This window comes from Microtus ochrogaster, linkage group LG2 (genome assembly GCF_000317375.1).
Source record: "Microtus ochrogaster isolate Prairie Vole_2 linkage group LG2, MicOch1.0, whole genome shotgun sequence".
Taxonomy (NCBI): Eukaryota; Metazoa; Chordata; class Mammalia; order Rodentia; family Cricetidae; genus Microtus; species Microtus ochrogaster.
In genome coordinates, this window is record NC_022028.1 from 23,142,509 (window position 1) to 23,164,453 (window position 21,945).

The 21,945-nt window shown below is 36.6% G+C and overlaps 1 protein-coding gene across 1 annotated transcript in view; it reads left to right on the top strand.

Annotated features, from left to right (window-relative positions):
* The window catches only part of Eif5b (eukaryotic translation initiation factor 5B), a 57,399-nt gene that overhangs the window by 13,497 nt on the left and 21,957 nt on the right, over positions 1–21,945 (top strand). Inside the window, exons 2-9 of the mRNA XM_005360023.3 lie at positions 3,090–3,215; positions 3,313–3,397; positions 4,149–4,812; positions 6,770–6,987; positions 7,363–7,513; positions 18,639–18,737; positions 19,376–19,465; positions 20,369–20,443. Coding sequence (XP_005360080.1) covers positions 3,090–3,215; positions 3,313–3,397; positions 4,149–4,812; positions 6,770–6,987; positions 7,363–7,513; positions 18,639–18,737; positions 19,376–19,465; positions 20,369–20,443 — 1,508 coding nt within the window. The remainder of the gene's footprint in view (positions 1–3,089; positions 3,216–3,312; positions 3,398–4,148; positions 4,813–6,769; positions 6,988–7,362; positions 7,514–18,638; positions 18,738–19,375; positions 19,466–20,368; positions 20,444–21,945) is intronic.

Here is a 21,945-nt window from a genome sequence, read left to right on the forward strand (position 1 = left end):
CCTAGAACTTACAGAGATCCGCCTGCCTCTGCCTCCCGAGTGCTGGGATTAAAGGCGTGCGCCACCACTGCCCAGCGCTTTTGTTTTTATTTACATCTTTTGCAGTGTTTCTTTTTGGCAGCATAATTTCTTATCTTTTGCCCATATTTAGTTGGGTGCTCTTAAGAGTTCTTTGTATATTTTAGATACAATTATTAACAACATAGCATTTTGCAAATATTGTTCCCATTTGTGTTTTCAATTTTTAATAGTATCTTCTTCAGAAGTGTTTGATTTTAATAAAGTCTTGTTATTTTTCTTTCATGACTTATGCCTTTTGTGTTTTGTCTAAAATCTTGTTGCCAAGCCTCAGGGTCAACAAATTTTGTGTTTTGTGTTTAGGTAATGAATTCTCCAGCTTTGCTCTTCAGTATCTATTGACTGTTTTAAGTTGTTTGGTGTTCCATGTATACATTGACTGAGTGTAGTAATGTCATATTCTGTTCTACTTAGAAGGCTGAGACAGAATCACAGGTTTGAGGCCAGCCTGAACTAGGCACAGTAAATTCAAAGTTTTAAAAATACAAATAGGGCTGAAGATACATGGCATCGTGTTCAATTCCTATTATATATTGAAAGAATGCTTTGGAAGTGTTCAGGCTAAGACTTAATCATATTGTACTTGATGGATATAGCTGTGTTTGAGCTTACTGAAAAATCAGAAGCTAAATTACTTCCTTTTTTTTTTTAAGGAAAACAATAGTTTGAGCTTGTGATGGGGGGGGCAAGGTGTGCTTTGTAATTATGTGGCCTTCCTGCTTATCATATTTACGCTTCACTTCATAAAATGCTAGTGGTATTAAGAGAGAATGTCTAATATGTGTGGCAATTGGTTATCACAATGCTTGATGTTTGGTAAGCATTCAGAAACTATTAATCTTTTATTATTAGCCAGAAGAAGTCTTTTAGACTTGATACCATACAAAGGTAGTTATATGTACTATACTGTAGGAATATTTTTTGATGAATACTCTGGAATGATAGTGAAACAAAGAAAATCCCTCATGGTCTTTAGATGGGGCAAATATAGTTCATGTGAGTGCTGGCAATATTTTGCAGGTGAAGAGCCAACCATCAATCTTCCTTTTCTCTTAGTTTCCAGAAACTGTTGTAATGTGAAATATTGGCATAGGTTCCTTTAGGGCAACTCTTGGTTGCCCTGGGCTATCCTTAGATTCTTATTATCTGACATGACCTCAACGTAGTCTTTTATGTTTCCATACTGCTTTTTGTATACATCTACTTTTAAGTGTTACCAATTCCGTCCACTTTATGTTTATAAGACTTGAATCTTGCTTGCATTGATACAAGCCAGGTGCCCATTATGTTCTTACTATAGTTACTTACCCAAGCTCCCTCACTGGGTCTCTTACTTCCTAGTAGTTGGGCTGTGCCTGCTGTACCATCCTCTTTGCCGTGGTAACGTCTTTCTCTACTATGTTGCTTGTTTTCAAACTGCTTTACCAGGGTCTGACTTCCCCATTTTAGATGTGCAAAAACTGTTCAGAGTCAAGTGTCCAGTGGGACATTTTAATTCTGTTCAGCTATTCATAAAAACATTGAATTCCTTTATTTCTTGATTTACAGTTTGCTATCCACTCTAGTAAGTTTCTTGAAGTTAAATTCTGTATTGTTAATATTTTGTTATATAGTCTTTTCATTGTATAGGAAGTTTATTTGTCTTCAAAAGTTCTCTTTAACAGATTAAACAATAAAGGTGTTCCTCTGTTTAATATCTTCTTTAAAAATAGTACTTTATTTTATGTGTATAAGTATTTTGCCTGCATGTATGTTTGTACACCCCATGAGTCCCTAGTATTGGAGGAGGCCAGAAGAGGAAATTGGATCATTTGGAATTGGAGTTATAGGTGGGTGTTAGGAATTGAACCCAGGACCTGTGGAAGAGCAGCCAGTGTTCTTACTGCTGAGCCATCTCTCCAGTTCTCATCTGTTGCAGTCTTAATGTGTCATTCAGATGAATTTAACATACTGTTTTGTACTTGTACATTTCAGAATGACTGACCTTGGTTTTCTGTAGATTTGAACTTGATGGGGACTTTGGTTACTCCAAATAAGATAGGTGAGGACGTAGACTGGAGTCAAAAATGTGAAAGAGTGGAGCTTAGAGCTTAAGAGCACTGGCTGCTCTTCCAGAGGTCCTGAGCTCAATTCCCAGCAGCCACATGGTGGCTCACAACCATCTATAATGGGATCAGGTACCCTCTTCTGGCCTGCAAACATACATGCAGGCAGAATAGTATATATCCCATATATGTATATATATATATGTATATGTATATATAGTATATGGGATATATACTATTCTGCCTGCATGTATGTATATATCTATACATACATGTATTTATGTATGTATATTTATTTATATATATAAAATCTTTAACAAATGTGAAAGATTGAAAGTAGCTTTGGTTCTGGATTGGCCACGTGTGTGTGCTAAGTGTTTTATTTAGTAATCCATACTTAACTCATGTAAATTTGTATGTGCAGTCATGGTTTCCTTAAGGCATTTGAATCTCTGTGCATTCCAGTGTTGTCCACTAGTAAAACTGGATAATAGACTAGTTGGTTTCTCAGGTTCTTCTGAACTTTCTAATTTTTGCTGTTTTGAAAAATGTAAAAGTGTTCAAACATTTAGGTGTTGTAACTAATAACCAAAGAATAAGGCCCGTTTTATACTTTGTTTCTTTGGTATTTTATAAAAGTAACTGCATTTAGGTGTGTGCGCATAGACAGACACACACGTTTATTATCTATGGAAGTTACTTATTTTCCTTCATTGCCTAGGGTGTTTGCTTATGTGTTTTAGGGTTAGGGGTCTTCATTCATACCTTCTGGTTTTGGCATACTGACCTTTATGGAGGAAGACAGAGTTTGGTAAGTATGTAACCATATTGTTATGCGAGGACTTGAAGAGTCTTTTTCTGTGTTACTAATATGTATAGGGTGCAGAAATACCAAGGAAGTGTCTGCGTAAGAGAACTGATAGATTATTTACTGTTGGGTAACATTTTGTGTTTGTTTTCATTTAGTACCAAGGATGATACTGATTTTGGCGCCTTGGCTGCAGAAATAGAAGGAGCTGGTGCTGCCAAGGAACAGGAGCCTCAGAAATCAAAGGGAAAGAAGAAAAAGGAGAAAAAGAAGCAAGACTTTGAGTATGTTTTAAAAAGCATTCTTCATTTTTTTATATCTTGGGTATTGGAGTCATCTAACGATTCCAGTGCTTCAAAATGTATTTTACTCCTTTTCTAGTGAGAATGATATTCTGAGAGAACTTGAAGAATTGTCTCTGGAAGCCCAAGGCATCAGAACTGACAGAGAAGCTGCTCCAGTCAAGGTGAAAGATGTTACCATTTGTGCCTCCTGCTCAGTGTTTTCTTCCTACTGATGTTTTGGGAGCTGCATGGAGAATCCTGTGATTGTAGACATGTTAATAGTTTCTATAAAACAGGTCAAAGGGAGGAACCAAGTTGTCTGAAAGAAGCAATATTTTTTTTTAAAACCTTTGACAGATATAAATAACACTTAATGTTGTATTGCCTCTTGATAAAACTTGTACATTTGGGGACAGTGATGACATTGCCCTCCTCCACCTTCAATTTTCTATGTATTTTTCATTATTGTTTTAGGGCACGTGGATTTTGAGATGTATGGTGAATGTGAATTGTATAATAGGCCTACACTAGTGTCTATTGTGTGGTTGAATTTTTTTTTTTAGATTTATTTTATTTGTATGAGTGTTTTGCCTGCATATGTGTATGTGCACCGTGTATGTGCCTGGTGCTCACAGAGGTCAGCAGAGAGGGCATCAGATCCTTGGAGCTGGAGTTACAGATGGTTGTGAGCTGACATGTGGGTGTGGGGACCAAACCTGGATCCTGTGCAAGAGCAACAATTGCTCTTAACTGCTTAGCTGTCTCTCCAACCCCATACTTCTTTATATTTTATAAAACAATACAAAAATAATCATGCTTCCATAAAATGTATTAAAAGTGTGTTATGAGGGAAGCACCTTATTCTGAGGGGGTCCCGGTTATTTTTAAGGGTTGACAATCTGTTGATATTTCTAATATGGGAAATGTTTTTAGCTTACAGAAAACAATGAAGAGGAATCTGCCTCAAAACAAGATAAAAAGAAGAAAGGACAGAAGGGCAAAAAAACAAGTTTTGATGATAATGATAGTGAAGAATTGGAAGATAAGGATTCAAAATCAAAAAAGTCTGCAAAACCTAAAGTGGAAATATTCTCTGGAAGTGATGATGATGATGATTCTAATAAACTTTCTAAAAAAGCTAAAAAAGCTCAAAAATCAAATAAAAAATGGGATGGGTCAGAGGAGGATGAAGATAATAGTAAAAGAAGTAAAGAACGTTCTAGAGTAAACTCTTCTGGTGAAAGTGGTGGTGAGTCAGATGAATTTTTACAGTCCAAAAAAGGACAGAAAAAAAATCAGAAAAACAAGCCTCTTCCTAACGTAGAGAGTGGGAATGAAGATGATGACTCCTTCAAAATTAAGACAGTGGCCCAGAAGAAGGCAGAAAAGAAAGAGCGCGAGAAAAAAAAGAGAGATGAAGAAAAAGCAAAATTACGGAAGCTGAAAGAAAAAGAAGAGCTAGAAAAAGGTAAAAAGGATCAGAGTAAACAGAAAGAACCTCAGAAGAGATCTGAAGACGAAGGTTTGAAATCAAAAATGGCTCTTGATGCAGGAGCTGCCTCTGAGGAGAAAGGAGACATTCCTGCAGCTATAGAAGGTTGGTAAATAACCACAAAAGCCTTTGGCTCATATCTAATCTAAACTGTGATCATTGTACTGTACATTATTTTGTGACATGCGTGTGTGGGGATACACTCTCCTGTGCATTCAGATATGGAAACCAGAGGTGATTTTAGGTCTCTACCATTATCACTCTCCATCCTACATTTTAAGAAAATTCTTTTTTAGTTTTTTGAGATTATAATATTACATCATTTCTCTCTTCTCTTTCTTCCTTCCAAACCTTTCCATATACCTCTCTTTGCTCTCCTTCAAATTCATGGCCTCTCTTTTTCATTAATTGCGGTGAGATTGTCTCGCCCAGGAGTGTCAGAAACTATACTCATAAAGTCTCACCAACACGATTGCCTAAGTGTGTGTTGAATAGGGACAGCAACAGATAGACATGCTATGAGGGACAGGACAAGCCCATGCCTCAACAATACACAAGGAGCTACAAGCAGCTAAGAAATGCTGAAATCATGATAAATAATCTACCATCTTTTCACTCAACATAGAGTTAGTTTTTCAACCAGGCTGGCTGGTCAGTGAGCCTCAGGGTTCTTGCCTTTCTCTCCCTTCCCATGGATTAGATTTACAAATGTATGCTGCCATGCCTGCTTTTTTATGTGGTTGCTGGGGATATGATCTGAATTCCTCGTGTTTGCATGGCAAGCACTTTGCTCATTAAACCATTTCTCAAAGCTATTTATTTATATACTAATAATTTAGTAACATTTTATTGTGACTGTTCTTGCTGTTAATGATGACTAAAGTGGTCAAAGAAAAAATTTCCTCCCCAAAACTCATGTCAGATGATAGCTCTAAATTCTTTTCTATTAAAGAAAACCCAGTTTAACCTGTAAAATAGAAAAATAAACAGTAAATCAAGAAACTTAAATTATTTAAATCACTTAAGTGACAGTAAACATTTTTGTTTCTCTTTTAAAAACAAATTTATTTCATTTATTTGCTTTTATGTGTGGGTGTACACAAGCCATATTGTACGTGCAGAGGTCAGGGTACAACTTTTAGAAGAAGTCACCTCTCCATTTATCATGTTAGTTCCAGGCATCAAACATAGGTTGTCAGGCTTGACACCAATCACCTTTGCCTTCTGAGCCATGTTACTGGCCTCACTTTTGTCTTGTTTTGTTTTGTTTTGTTTTGTTTTTTGGTAATTGAAATAAACTGATCAGTAATTGAAATCTACTTTAGTCATCATTAACAGCAAGAACAGTCACAATAAAATGTTACTAAATTATTAGTATATAAATAAATAGCTTGGAGAAATGGTTTAATGAGCAAAGTGCTTGTCATGCAAACACGAGGAATGCTAGCTGACTGCTTTCCCTTAGACTAAATATATCTATATATTAGGTGGTTTAGATTTTTAAAAATCGTCATTTTTCCTTAGACTAGAAATTAGTCAAAAGCAAGTGACCTGTTTTTACCCATGAAATTTTTATTTTCTGAATTTTGAGGAGAAACACTATCACAGGAATATTACCCATTTTATTTCTTTAAATTTTTATATTTTGTTCCAATATCCTCATGTTCCAGGTATCATTTTTATCATTCTTACCTAACAGAAGTGAAATGGCTATAACATCTAAATGGGCATAAGCTAATTTGATTTTTTAGAATTTCAGATGTGTTGTGACTGAGAGATACCTGAAATGTAGTGTCTGTCTCCTTTTTACTGCTGATAATGTCTGTGTGTCGTCTTGGTTCATCTGGATGTCTCAGACCAACACTAACATTACAGGTGCCCCAGTGGGACAGCTGTGATACCTGATGTACTTGGTACTGGTAAACTGAGGCACCCAATCTTAGGGCACCACCATGCACTGCTGTCAGAAGCCTTGTCTCATGGTGGTCCCTGAATCCTGGCTAGCTTTTATTCATTGACAGAGGAAACAACTTGAGTGCTTTGCCTGCATTCTTTTTTGTAGATGACAATGAAGGAGACAAAAAGAAAAAAGATAAGAAGAAAAAGAAAACAGAAAAAGATGAGAAAGAGAAAGAGAAGAAGAAAGGCCCTAGCAAGTCCACTGTTAAAGCTATACAAGAAGCTTTGGCTAAGCTTAAAGAGGAGGAGGAGAGACAAAAGAGAGAAGAGGAAGAACGGATTAAGCGGCTTGAAGAACTAGAAGCCAAACGAAAAGAAGAGGTATGTTTTTCATGAAGTTGAAAAAACTGATAGTTTTACTTGAAATCTGTTCTAATGTACATTTAAAAAATTTATAGTTGTATGGGCATTTTAGTTATACTAACTGCTCTGATATAAATATAATTAAGATGAAAGAGGTACAAGAAAATCTTACCTTTATTTTTCCATGTACAGACTGAATTGCATGTGTTTTATGGCTAATGATATACCCTGGTGTTATTTAAGAACAATGTACAACATTTAAGTATCTTCATTCATAAGTCTCCTAAAATATTTTGCATGAATTTCAAGAGCTTTGAAGTTTGTGTTGCTTGTTTTAAATTTTATGGTTTATTCAGCTAATAGAATTTTTATATGCCATGTACTTTTTCTTAGGAACGATTAGAGCAAGAAAAAAGAGAAAGGAAAAAGCAAAAAGAAAAAGAAAGAAAAGAACGCTTAAAAAAAGAAGGGAAACTTTTAACTAAGTCACAAAGAGAAGCCAGAGCCAGAGCTGAAGCGACCCTTCAACACCTCAAGGCTCAGGGTAAGTAATGCTCTTAACAGCTTCTTTCACGTGGTAGATCCCTGATACAGGAGCTTTAGTTCAGGGGCGTGGAATTGAAGTTATGGAAAAGCTAAGTAAAAATGTTAAGAATAGATATGTAGTGTCGTTGTTGAGGAGAATGATTTCCACTATGATGGAAATTTGTGTGCAAGCGATAAATTTACATGAAAGTTGCCCTCCCTCCAAGAAACAAATGAAAGTGAGACCTTTTGGGCTGGAAAGATGGCACTGCTCTTCCAGAAGTCCTGAGTTCAATTCCCAGCAACCACATGGTGGCTCACAACCACCTGTGATGGGATCTGGTGCCTCTTCTGGCCTGCAAGCGTGCATGCAGGCAGAAAACTGCATAATAAACAAACAAAAAGAAAAAAAAGAAAGACCTTTTAACCAGTTCCACCAATTATCAACCTTTCTTTGTTTCTGTTTTATACGCCTTCCGAGCATGGTTTTTAGTTTGTCTTTTTTAATGGGGTTATGTAGAGTGAGTCATAGATATTTATTTTATATTTTTCTCCCATATTTGAATATGTACCAAATAAGTATTTTATTTAGCATAATAAGAATATATATTATTACTAACAATTCTTTTCAAAAGTTTTTTTGTAGGTCCATGAGTGTGTGTACTCATGGAGGTAAGAGGTTGACACTGTCTCAGTTTCTTATCCATCTTGTTTTTGGACCGGGTCTTTGGCTGAACCTGGAGCTTATCAGTTGATTAGAGTGGGTGACCAGTGAGCTCCAGAGCCTGCCTGCCTATGGCCTCCAAGTGCTGTGGTTATAGGTGTTATGTGATGTTTTTTGCTTTTTTTGCTTTTTGAGTGGATTACCACCCAACTCTCAAATAAATCACACACGAATGCTTATTCTTAGTTGTGAATGTGCCTGGCCTTGGTTTGGCTTGTTTCTTGACAGCTTTTATCTTTCTATATTTCTATATACGTTTCTTTACTTCTTTCTCTGTGGTTTGATGTATAACTGGGAGGCTGGCCCCTCATGTCTTCCTCTTCTTGTTTTCTTGCTCCTCCCCTTCTGCCTTTGTCCTTCTATTTGTACTGTCTGCCTACTAGCCCTGCTATTTTTGCTTCTGCCTTGCTATTGGCCATTCAGCTTTTTATTAGGCCATCAGGTGTTTTAGACGGGCAAAGAATCACAGCCTCACAGAGTTAAATATATCATAAACAAAAGCAACACACCTTAAAATAATATTCCCTAATATACAGCTGTGCACTGCTGTGCCTGAAGTTTTTGTTTGAGTGTTCTTTAGTGTAAATGCTGGGGTTCTGAACTCACATCCTCATGATTGCTCTGTAAGCAAGTCACATAAGGGACGTCATTAGAATTATATCAGTAGCTTGTTTATTGTGTATCTCGTAACTGTTACTATGGTGATCTTTGACATTGCTTTTCCCTCAGAAATCTTAGCATTTGAATTCTATCATACATAGGAAATGGTGATGTATTGAGCTTAAGCAGTTTGTTCAACATTCAGAGCTGAAATTTAAATTGTTTTTTTTCCCCTTAGTGATGAATTCTTTATTATGTTTGTACTTAAATTTCAGAAAAATTTATTTTTATTTGGGGATATAGCTTTAAAACCAGTTGTGTTAGAGGGTACATTTGTATATAGCTAATACCCAATCATCAGATTTGACTGGTGACTATCTAGAAAGCGTAAGGCCCTTAGAAGATATTTGATGGAACAGAAAGAGAATAATTTTCCAGGCTAAGAAATGTTATTTTTTGGAATAGCTACAGATGTAATTAGATGGAAATTAAGGACCAGTCTTTAGGACCTTCTTGGGAAAGATAGTTTCTCAAGAGGTACCTCTGACCCTGATCTCTTTTCTTAGTCTTCATAATGCTCCTGACAACTTTTGGTTCCCTGCTGTCTAGAAATAGAAAGTTTTCATTCCTTAAGTTGATATGAAAGACCCTCTGCAGTCTACTCCTGTGAATCATCTCAATAAAAGATGTTGGCTCACTGTGTCTTTGAAAGGCAGCTTATTAAGTAGAAATAAGTTACCACATTCATTCCCTCGCTTATTCGGTCCAGAATGGGTTCTTGGATGTCTGTAGGCCTTTCTAATCATCTCTGTGAAAATCACTGCAGGTTTTCAGTCAGCTGCTAAGTTCATTGCGGGAAAGAGCTCTTGGAGAACTTGAGTGTGATTTCAAAAGAAAAGCCAAATGCTGGTGTTGATCACGTGTGTAGTATTTCAAGAATCCCCGTCTGGAAGAACAGTCAGTTGAGTAAATCTGGGGTGGTATCTAGCCTGCAGTTTCCTCATTTGACTTAAGCTTTTTACCTGGTGGTTATGCGCTACAAGGAAGGGAAGCTGTACTGTCTACTTTATTAAGCCAAAGAAAGAGGCTATATATTTCTCTCATCAGAGTTTTAACACTGATCTTTGCATTCTAGGCTTTATAAGTACCTATGTGTATATACACATATTTATATTTTAAAGTTAAAAACATCATTCTCAGTTTTATTTTTGACTTTGTTCAAAATCCACACCATATAATTCCTGCTGTTGCCCGAATCATAAAACTTGTGACAAGATTGAATGCCTGTGTTAGCTAAAAGGAGTTCTGAGTGTCTTTTGGGTGTGTTATAGGAATAGAGAAGAGGAGTTATAGTATGGAACCATTCACTTGTAGGTCTGTACCAGTCCCCGACTGCCTCGCCATTCTCCCTCTGCTGCCTTGGTGTTCCTCGCCCCACTACCTCCCCAATCTGCCTTGATGTCCCCTGCAATAACCTTGCTGTTCCCAGTTATACCTGTGTCCTCCTACCCCAAATTGTAAACTGAGAAGAGCATATTTACTTCATACTTAGTAATGTTACAAATTTAATTTGACTGGTATGCTCTACTCTCCCAATTTAACAAACAATACCTCTAACTTCCTTTATTTGGAAGAAAACATTAAAATAATGAAAATGGTAACCATGAACTCAAACAAAAATAGATTAATGAATTTTGCTTTGTATAAGTCTCTTTATTCAATCTTACTTGCATTGCTTTTTAAAAATATAATACAGCAAAGTATTACACATTCATGAATGTTGACAAGAAAATAAAAGCCCAGTAGGTAAATTATGCCTCAATGAAGAGGAGGCATAATCAGGAAACATGTAATTTTCAAATATGATAAAAGGAAAATACGTAAAGATAACAATGAGAATTTCTTGGTAGTTCACACTGTTCAAAGAGAGATTTGGACATTTACCCATTGTTTCTTGCAGTGTTGGTTTCTACAAATTTTGGAGAACTGTAGTAAGGAAGGCTACTTATTTGTTTCCCAGTCACCCAGACTCCTGAAATAATCACACAGAAACTAGATTATTTAAATCACTGCTTGGCCCATTAGCTCTAGCTTCTTATTTGCTAACTCTTACATTTTCATTTAACCTATCTCCATTAATTTGAGCATCACCACGAGGTCCTGGCCTATGAGCAAAGTTTCAGCATGTCTGTCTCTGGCAGTGGCTCCATGGTTTCTCTTTTTAACTCCACCTCCTTTCTCTCAGCATTCAGTTTAGTTTTCCCCGCCTACCTCTATTCCCTGCGCTGGCCCAATACAGTTTTTTTTTTTAAATTACTAATGGTATTCACAGCATACAGAGGGGAATCCCACACCACTTCCCCCTTTCTGTTTAAATAAAAAGGAAGGTTTTAACTTTAACATTGTAAAATTACATATAACAAAACAGGTATCAAATAATAATTACAGTTACAATATTTATATCTACTTTATCTTATCATAACTAAGGAAAACTATAATTATAACTATTTTCCAACTCAATCAAAGTTACCAGAAGGATATAATATTACCTAAGTTAACAGGAAGTACATTTTAAGCAACTTCCAAAATTCTAGAATTGACAGTGACATCTTGCTGCCTGGACAGTCACCCAAAGTTCTTCTGTAACGTTGGAACATCTATCTTCAACCTACAGGTCCATAAAATCCATCAGACCTTTCCATGAAGCAGGGAATTTCAAAGACAATTCCACCTATATAGGCAGTTTCTCAGTCACTTTCTTCTGTATCCTGCAGAATGTCTTATAGACTCTTTGATGAAACAGGGACCCTGAAGGATGGTCTCATCTTTAGGCAAGTTCAGCAGTCATTTTTCTGTGGGTCCTGCATATCTAGTTAAGCAGTCTAGGCAAAAGCAGTTTCTTGCCCAAATGGCTAGCAAACTCCATAAGGAGCCTCTTTGATGCCCATCTTCTTCTTGAAGTAATTGGTACAGATGTGTCTCACTGTCATGAAATGTCCTAAGTCCTTAAAACATTTTAAATGCCATATTCTGATAGTCTTTGAAAGGTTTATAAAGAATAACTATCCATCTGAAATATATCTCTGTACATCTAAAAATCTAGCATGACTACAAGTTTGACTATTATAGATGGGCTTCTTCCTTCCTAGAATTCTCCTTTTCTCCTTGATCTGCCTCTACTCCCTGTCTGGTCATCCCGCCTATACTTCCTGCCTGGATACTGACCAATCAGCATTTATTTAAAACATAATTGGCAGAATATAGAATTGTCCCACACCACATTTATCTGAAATATGCTTCAGAAATGTAAACTTTTCAATAAACAGAGGCATGAACAATATAAAACACTGTGCTCTTGTTGAAGGAGCTGTGGGCTGCATTCCTGCCACCCAGCTCCCGGCCGCAAAATAACAACACACAAACTGTATTCTTTTAAACACTGCTTGGCCCATTAGCTCTAGCTCTTACTGGCTAATTCTCATATCCCAATCAACCCATCTCTAATAAACTGTGTAGCACTAGTCTTACCCGGAAAGATTCAGCATTTCTGACGTGGCAGCTTGCTTCATCACGTCTGCCCTGGAGAGGAACTGCATGGCGTCTGTCTGAGGCGTCTTACCTCACTTCCTCTTCCTCCCAGCATTCTGTTCTGTTTACTCCACCCACCTATGTTCTACTCTATCAGGGCCAAGCAGTTTCTTTATTTATTAACCAATGACCTTCCTCCATCATGCTCTCTTGTATTATATTAAAAAAAAAGACAGTCTTGTGCCTGTGGACAACTAACTTCAAACTTCATGACAAATTCATGCCAAGGTAGACTGCTTTTTTGAACCATAAAACAAATTTCAGGTTCTTCTTTTTTTTTTTAATTTATGTACATGTGTGTTTTACTGTTCCCAAAACAGAATTAAGTTAGAAATTGATGATGGAAGTCTATTGGGATCTTAGCATAGTGGCACAGACTTGTCACTGGGAGGCGGAACAGTTTGGGTCCAGCATGGTCTACCATAGCAAGTTCTAGGTCGGTTGAACTAAATTACAGGACGTTATCTGGGAAAAAAAGTCCAAAAAGCAAAAAAACCTACCCCCAAAATAAATATATCTGGGGAGAAATCTAAAAGTTTTGAAAACTAAACAGTGCATTTCTCCTTACCCTATTCAAAGAGGAATGCTTACTGTAGATGAAGAACATTTGATAAAGGGCAGTATGTGTGTTTGTGTGTGTGTGTGAGTGTGTGCATGCACACACAACTACTCACTTTGTGACTTAAGAGCTAGTTCCTGGAGATGATCAATAACATTTAAAACCAATGTGGGTAGTGAAATGGAAGGTATTGCTGTGAACAATTATATGCCTGTATATTCAAAAATGTAGATGCAGTAGAACAACTTTAAAAAGGTACAAACTAACTAAACCCATAAACAAAACCCTCAGTTTTGTGGTCTATTTAAATCTTACTAAGTTAATTTTTAACAAAGAAAACAAAGTAAGTTCCCAGGGACTTTGAAAGTTAATTAAGTAGTATATTAGACCAGTTATGCATTCTATATTCCAGAAATAGCTTGTATGTTTTTTGAGAACACTTTACATACTGAGTCAAAGGCATTTCAAGAGAGGTTATGCAGACTATATATAGTTCCAGGCTGGTCTGAAACTCCCTTCAATCCTTCTGTCCTAGTATCTTGAGTATGAGCTATACAATACTGACCATTTAGAAACTTAAATAAAAAAAGCTCTCAATTAAAGTTTAGCAAAGTAACACACACACACATATTCTCTCTCTCTCTCTCTCTCTCTCTCTCTCTCTCTCTTTCCCCTCCCCCCCCCGCAGATACATAGTTAGATATGTGGATACATAGCTACCTACTTAAAGTATATATTTATATGGGTATTTACATATATGTATACATGAGGATAATCTCATAAGTTCGGTATTATCCTGAGAATACAAAGCTGACTCAATATTTGAAAATGAACCACTATGTTTTCTCATATCAGCAATCTAAAATATAAAAATTACATGATATATATCAGAGAATTCAGAAAAACCATTTGACAGAATTGTCATTCAGTATATTTACTAACAGTTTTGGTGAACTTCCTAACTTGACATTTTAAGGCATCAATATCCTCCTGCTATCCCTTCCCCACAAAAAGGGCACAGCTGTTATATTAGTGTTAAAAAGTTTGAAAAGAAACCTTAACAGTGGGCTGAAAAGATGGCTTGGTGGGTAAAGACAATTTGCTGCCAAGTCTGACAACCTGAGTTTGCTCCTTGAGGCCCATCCACATCATAGAAGGAAAAGAATGGATTCTCGTAAATTGTTCTTTGACTGACTTCCAGATATATATGGTGTGGTTTGTGCCTATATGTAAGCACACAAAACTAATGTTTTTTTGTTTTGTTTTGTTTTGTTTTGTTTTTATTTGGTTTTTCGAGATAGGATTTTCTGTATAGCTTTGGAGCCTGCCCTGGAACTTGATCTGTTGACCAGGCTGGCCTTGAACTCACAGATATCGACCTGTCTCTGCCTCCCAAGTACTGGGATTAATGGGCGTGCGCCACCACTACCTGGAACACAAAACTAATGTAATTTTAAGAATTAATAGAAAGAAACCCCAACTAACATATTGGAAAAGACAGGGCAGTCTTTGCTCACTATGATTATTTAGCATTGTGCTGTAATGTCCTGACCTGTGAAATTGGGCTAAATAAATGAATGGCAGGCAGACTGGATAGAGACAGTGCAACTGTCTGTGCAGGTTATGATTATCAACATAGAAAAATGCTTGAAGGCATCTCCTTAAAGACAACTATAGAACTGGGGACGAGGTTAGCAAGGCTGTGAAGTGGCAGAACAATATGTAATTGTTGTTGTATTTTCATGCTAGCAACTAGCTGCTGAAAACAAAAAAAAAAAATTGAGCAGTAACATATACTGAACCAATCTAAAAAGAAAAGTGAAAGAATTATAAACCTATTATAGTATCTAAACCTGAGAACTACTAAATAGCAGTGAGTAAATCAAAGTAAGACTTTATATCATTAACCATAAGACTCAAAACTGTGAATGAAGCTTTCCAAAATTAGTCTGTAGATTGAGTTGGAATGTCAAATCACAGAATGATTTTATGGTGGTTTGTTACCTATTTCTAAATGTAGATGTGATAAGATGGAGTTAGGATAGCCAAAAAGACTTTCCTTAAAACCTTTTTTTCTGTTTATTTAAGCTGGGCATAGTGGTGGACATTTTTAATTGCTGCACTTTGGGAGGTAGAGGCAGGGGATCTCTTGAGTTCAAGGCCAATCCCCTCTACACGGTGAGTTCCAGGACATAGTGAGACCTGCCTCGAAAAATACCACACACATAAAACAAACAAATAAATAGGTTTATTTATTATGTATATAAGTATTGTTGATGGCATATATGTATAGGGACATGTGTTGTGCCTGGTGCCCACAGAGGTCTGGAGAAGGCATCGGATCCTTCAGGACTAAGGTTATGGATGGGTATGTGCCGCTATGTGGGTGCTGGGAACCAGACCCTAGTCCTCTGTAAGAACAAGTGCTCATAACACAATGAGTATCTCTCCAACCCTACCAAAAATGCTTCTTGAAAAAGGAGAGTAATTTATTCTTTGTTTTTTTGTTTGTTTGGTTTTTTTTTGCGCTTATTTAATTTTTGAGCTATATATTTTTCACCGTTCCCCTCCCCTCCCCTTCTATTCACGCTCCTGATTTACTCAGGAGATTTTGTCTTTTTCTACTTCCCATGTAGAGCAGATCCATAATTGTCTCTCTTAGGGTCCTCTTTGTTGTCTAGGTTCTCTGGGATTGTAAATTGTAGGCTGGTTTTTCTTTGCTTTATGTCTAAAAGCCACTTATGAGTGAGTACATATTATATTTGTCTTTCTGGATCTGGGTTACCTCACTCAATATGATGTTTTCTGTATGCATCCATTTGCCTGCAAATTTCAAGGTGTCATTTTTTTTCCACTGTGTGGTACTTCATTGTGTCTGTACTATATCTTCTTTATCCATTTAGGTTGTTTCCAGGTTATGGCTATGACAAATAATGCTGCTATGAACATAGTTGAACACATGTTCTTTTTGGTATAATTCAGCATTCTTTGGGTATTTACCAAAAAATGGTATTTCTGGGTCTTGAGATAGTTTCCTAATTTTCTGAGAAATTGCCATACTAATTCCAAAGCAGTTGTACCAGTTTTCATTCCCACCATCAGTGGAGGAGTGTTCCCTTTACCCCACATCTTCTCCATCATAAGCTGTCATCGGTGTTTTTGATCTTATCATTCTTACAACATAGAATTTCAGAGTTGTTTTGATTTGCATTTCTTTGATGGCTAAGGATGTCGAGCATTTCCTTAAGTGTCTTTCAGCCATTTTAGATTACTCTGTTGAGAGTTCTCTGTTTAGGTCTTATTTTTTATTGGATTATTCTTTTGATGACCAATTTCTTGAGTTCTTTGTATATTTTGGAAATCAGCCTGCTGTCCAATATGGGAATGGTGAAGGTATTTTCCCTTTCTGTAGGCTTTCATTTTGTCTTGTTGACTGTGTCCTTTACTTTCCTTTACAGTGGCTTCTCAGTTTCAGGAGGTCCCATTTATTAATTGTGTCTGTGCTACTGGGACTATATTTAGTAAGTTATCTCCAGTGCCATTCATTCAAGTGTACTTCTTACTTTCTCTTCTATGAGGTTCAGTGTGGTTGGTTTTATGTTGAAGTCTTCGATATATTGAGTTTTGTGCATGGCGATAGATGTGGATCTATTTTCATTCTTCTAGATGTTGATATCCAGTTATGCCAACAACATTTGTTGAATATGCTTTCTTTTTTCCATTTGATATATTTTTTCTTCTTTTTCAAAAATCAGGTGTTTGTAGGTGTGTGAATTGATATCCCGGTCTTCGATTCGGTTCCATTGGTCCAAGGAGAGTAATTTAGAAGTCTCAAAATATGCAATTTGAAGATTAACTCTAAATAAATTAAAAAAAAATACTCTAATGCCCCAAGAGTCAGTATAGTGTTATTGGCAAAAGGGCAAACAAGTAGATTAATAAAACAGCATCTGCATATGACAATGATGCTTTTTTCCCTGGTGTTGGGAAATTCAGTGAATGAAATATATGTAGTATATTTGTGTGTGTGTTTGTAAAACAAATGTGCTTAAACAATTGAATGTCTATATGCAGAAACTTGCCTTTATCCCCATTTTATCTAAATATTAATTCAAAATGGATCATAGTTGTAAATATTATAAGCCAAAAGCTTTTAGAGAGAAATAGGAGAAAATGTATTAGGCAAAGAGTTTTAAGATAACTTAATTTAAAAGCATAATTCAGGGGCTGGGAATATGGCTCAGTGAGTAAAAGTACCTGTCACCGAATCTGATGGCCTAAGTCCAACTATGTGTTCTTTGGCGTTGTGGACACCTACATCCATATGAATGTAAAATGAAAGTAACCCATAAAAGGAAGAAGAGTTCACAAATTCCTTATTGTCTGCTAATAAATACTACCGAAGGTATATAAAACTTCATCCTTCAGTCGTTGGACAACCAGTACCTCCATATAAAAGCATACACAAGATTTGAAGAGCCTCTTTAAATAGTAACCGTAAACATAAAAAGAATGTTCAATATTAGTCTACTTTGAAGAATAACTGACAGTTTTGAACAAAATTTACCATATATTTAACTTCTGTCTCTTTCAAGAGAATTAACTCATGAAGTAATCTGTGTGAAAATATTCACATCTGCTTTCATAAATACTATAGATTAAAAGTGATCAGAAGCCCTTCAGCTATTAAATGGATAATGACCTGGTGTAATACAATAATTCAACAATTAAAAGATGAAGTACTGGGCCAGACATGGTGGGCTTATTTTTAACCCCAGCATTCTGGAGGCAGTGGTCTTCAGATCTTTGTGAGTTCAAGGATAGCCTGGTCTGCATGGTGAGTTTCAAGCTAGCCAGGGTTCATGGTGTGACTGTTCAAAATAAAACAAATGAAAAAGATGAAGTACTATGAAGTACTATATGATTTACATATCCATTATGATGGCAAAAGCCAGACTGGAGAGGCTGCTTGTTGGACATTTTGGGAAAAGCTAAATAGTATGGTTAGAGAACAGGTGAGTCAGCTCAGATAAAGGAGGCTTGGCTGCTTGAGACAGTGCTTGGTAACAGAGTTGCTCTACTTCTCCATGGTAGTGGTGTTTGCAAGACCTATGCACTTGCTAGCTCTCTGTGTTTAAATGTTAATGTACAGACACCCTGTGCAGAAGCCATAGGTTTCTCTCTGAATGCTCTTATATTTTAGGTTATGTATCTTTGAATTGAATAAAATGTTGTCCTTTTTTGGTTTCTTGAGATAGGGCTTTTCTTTGTATAGCCCTGGCTGTCCCGGAATTGTCCTCAAACTCATGGACATCCACCTGCCTCTGCCTCCCAAGTGTTGGGATTAAAGGTGTGCGCCACCACACCTTGAACTCACAGAGATCCACCTGCCTCTGCCTCCCAAGTGTTGGGATTAAAGGTATGCACCACTACTGCCTGACTTAAAGTATTGTTTTTAAAAATACTTTCCTTTTTTAGAAGTGTTCAGATGAATCAGGGACTCACATGTAGCCCACATGGACCTTGAATCTAATAAGATGATGGTCCTCCTGCCTTACCCTCCCATGTGTTATGATTACGAGTATGTTACCATGCCTCATATTTTAAATACTTTCACTCAAGTAAACCATATAACAATATAAGCCTTAAATTTTCCTTCCCCGCCCCCACCAGGCGTTGGAGTGCCATCAAAAGATTCGTTGCCAAAGAAAAGGCCTATTTATGAAGATAAAAAGAAGAAGAAAACACCACAACAGCCAGAAAATAAAGAAGGTTTGTATATAAAGTAGCCTTGGTTTAGAAAGGATTGTGTGTTTTTCTCACAGCTTTCAACAGAAAGTATGGTACTATAAACATACATGTATGTGGGATTTTGAGGACTGAGCCCAGGACCCTACCCAGCCAAAGGGATTTTATTGGCTATATCCCCAGCTCCAGCACTGTGTTTTCTTCCTTGTTGTTTCTTACCATTTTAACCATTCTCACCTGGTTCAAGTGAGCGCAAAAGGGAAAGTACTTTAGGGGTTGGAAAAGAGCACTAAGTAGCTAAGGCTGCTTGCTGTTCAACCAGTGAAGACCAGAATTAGGATCCTAGCACTCGGGTAACAAATTGAGCCTCCCACAGATGCCTGGAACTCCAGCTCTCTGGGATCCAGTGCCTTTTCTGTCCTACACACAGTTGCACGTATATTCACACAAAAAGATAAACCTTCAAAAAATACTTCGGATTATTATGTGAAGAGTATTTGTTAAGTCCAAAAAACAATGATTTCCTTAATAAGTATCAGATGTTTCCGAGACTTAGGAAGACATGTGTTCTTATATCAAGGATTCTTATTGTGTGAGTAGGATATTTGAAGAGAAATTATAGACAACAAAATGTGGCTAATACATTTCCTGTTCCCTTTTAGTATCTGAAGCTTTGGAAATAAGTGTTCCTGTGGAAGTTGTGGAGCAAGGAATACCAGAAAAAGAAGAGACACCCCCTTCTGTTGAACCAGGCCAGTAACATCAGGTTTTCATTAATTCCTGTTACATAGTGTTCATGATTTGTAAGCTATCATCAGTAAGTAGGTTGGAGCCAAATAAATTACTAGCTTAGATGGTTTTCTTCATCATTCGTTTCTTTAACCCATCTCTTTTCATTTCTACTTTGAGAAAATATCCAAGTGATATTTGAATGAATCAGTTTTATTTCTCTTTAGTAATGTCAGTACAATGTCTGTTAGAGACACTGAAGGGTTTTGGAATGTCTTTGTTTTATTTATGGGTCAAAAATCTCTAAGCCGAAGTTTTACCTTATGGTGTGAAAGCAAATTGGGAACCTCTTTAGTTAGAACCATAAAACGTATATTCTGAAACCTTAGAGATTAGCTCCTGCTTACTAATCCAAATATGTGCAGTTTAGCATACTCATTTGTGTGTGTGTGTGTGTGTGTGTGTGTGTGTGTGTGTGTGTGTGTGTACATGCAGCTTGCAAGCATTGGCAATTTTGATTTTTATTCACAACATTGTTCTGAAAGATAGGTCTGATAAGAGCAAAATAAAAATCCTGTGTATAATGTGTGAGTTGAAAGTTTTAAAGAACTGAGTTAGTTCATACATGTTTAAAATCTAAACATTTTGTTGTTTAGGTTTCTAATTTAGTTTATTTAAATAGAAAATCTACTTTAAATTTAATAATAGCATATTGAAACCATATTAAGAAATTGTGAAACATAGAGTCATAGTAAATTACAGCATGCTAGATGTATTGAAAGATAATTCCAAAGAAAACAGTTGCATAAGTATTTTTTCATAATTGAAGTGTGTCTTTTTCTATGCCCAGGCAAAATTTAACACTTATGAAAGCAGCCTCTTACTCTCAAGTACTTTTTGTCATAAATAGCAACTTGTACTTACAGAGGAAGAAGAAGAAACTGAGGATGCTGGGTTAGATGACTGGGAAGCTATGGCCAGTGATGAGGAGAGAGAACAAGGTAATCGTGAGTACATATTGATAACTCCATTGATTTCGTATCACTTATATTCCTAAATCCAAAGTAATGTATTTTCAGAAGGTCATCTTTAAGGTGATAGCTGCCTAGAATGCACTTGTCCAGACAGTGTGGTGTGAGTAGCTTGTCTAAAGCTCACCTACACAAAACCTAGCAGCATAAAGCAAAGATTGGTATACTTTTGCTCACTGAATGAGATGTAAATGTTTATCTTTTGGTCATTACATTTGCCTTTTATGACTAAAATCCCTTTCTTTGAATCTAATTTCTTATAGTTTTCTTTTCCTGTATTCTTGAGAATATTTGGCTGTTTGATTCCCCCTCCTCCTTTTTTTTTTAGTTAACCAAGGGTTTCACCAAATTTGTAAGTTTTGATGTTAATTTTTCAGTTTTATATATTTCATCTAATTTATTTAGTGTGCTTATTAACCTACAGAATTTGGGGACCAGAGAATACCCATGATTCTGTGTATGTGTACGTTTGTTTGTGTGTGCTAGGCTTTGAATCTAGGGCTTTGCATTTATCAGTAGGAGTCTACCACTGAGTTATTTCTCAGTTCTTTGGTTCTCTTTATAGAAGTCTGGTTGTGGGTCTTGCCGTACAAGACAGTGTATGCCCAGATATTTTGTTTTCAAATGTGAATTGAAGCTAGTTTTTAGAAGTTGTCTTGGGTTTTTGTATTGAGACCAAGTGTGCTGGTTATTTTGTTTGAGACTTTATTATTCTGAGAGTTTGTGTGTTTACACATGAGCACACATATATGTGCGCATTCTCATACTAATCTGTATATTGAAAAGATCTTTCACTGTGATTATAGATTGTCTATTTTCAGAGTTCTGTTAATTTTTGCTTTATATATTTTGATTCTGTATTGTCGGGTGAATACAGTCTTAGATTTTTCTGATGAATTGGGCATTCTATTATAGTTCTGTTTCCAAGTAGTGGCTATTAGCATATTAAGTATCATATTCAGCTAAACTACCCTTGACTTCATTATTGTTTTCTCTCTGTGGTATTCTCCTTAATCATTTAAATGACTTTGTATCAGTACATTATTACTGACATAATCAAACACCAATTGTGTGTCTTATCAAAAATAGTGATGTGTTTCCTCGATTTGGAATCTAATGTCAAAGTACTGGCACTGGTGGATAGCAGGCAAGGGCTTCTCTCTGTTTCAGGGAGATACTTTATTGCTGCCCCTTTCAGAGGGAAGGAGCATTATTCTCACTTGGTCCTTGAAGCAGTAATGGCCTCAGGAGTACAAAGCACTAATGACTTTGCTTCTTGTGAGCCCTAAGTCTGTTTTTGTTTTGTTTGTTGTTGAGACAGGGTTTCCTTTGTAACAGCTTTGGCTGTCCTGGAACTTGCTTCGAACTCGAACTCGCAGAGATCTGCCTACCTCTGCCTCTGGAGTGCTGGGATTAAAGGAATGCACCACTACTTCTTAATAGCACCATGGTAGAGGAGACAGTGCACTCAG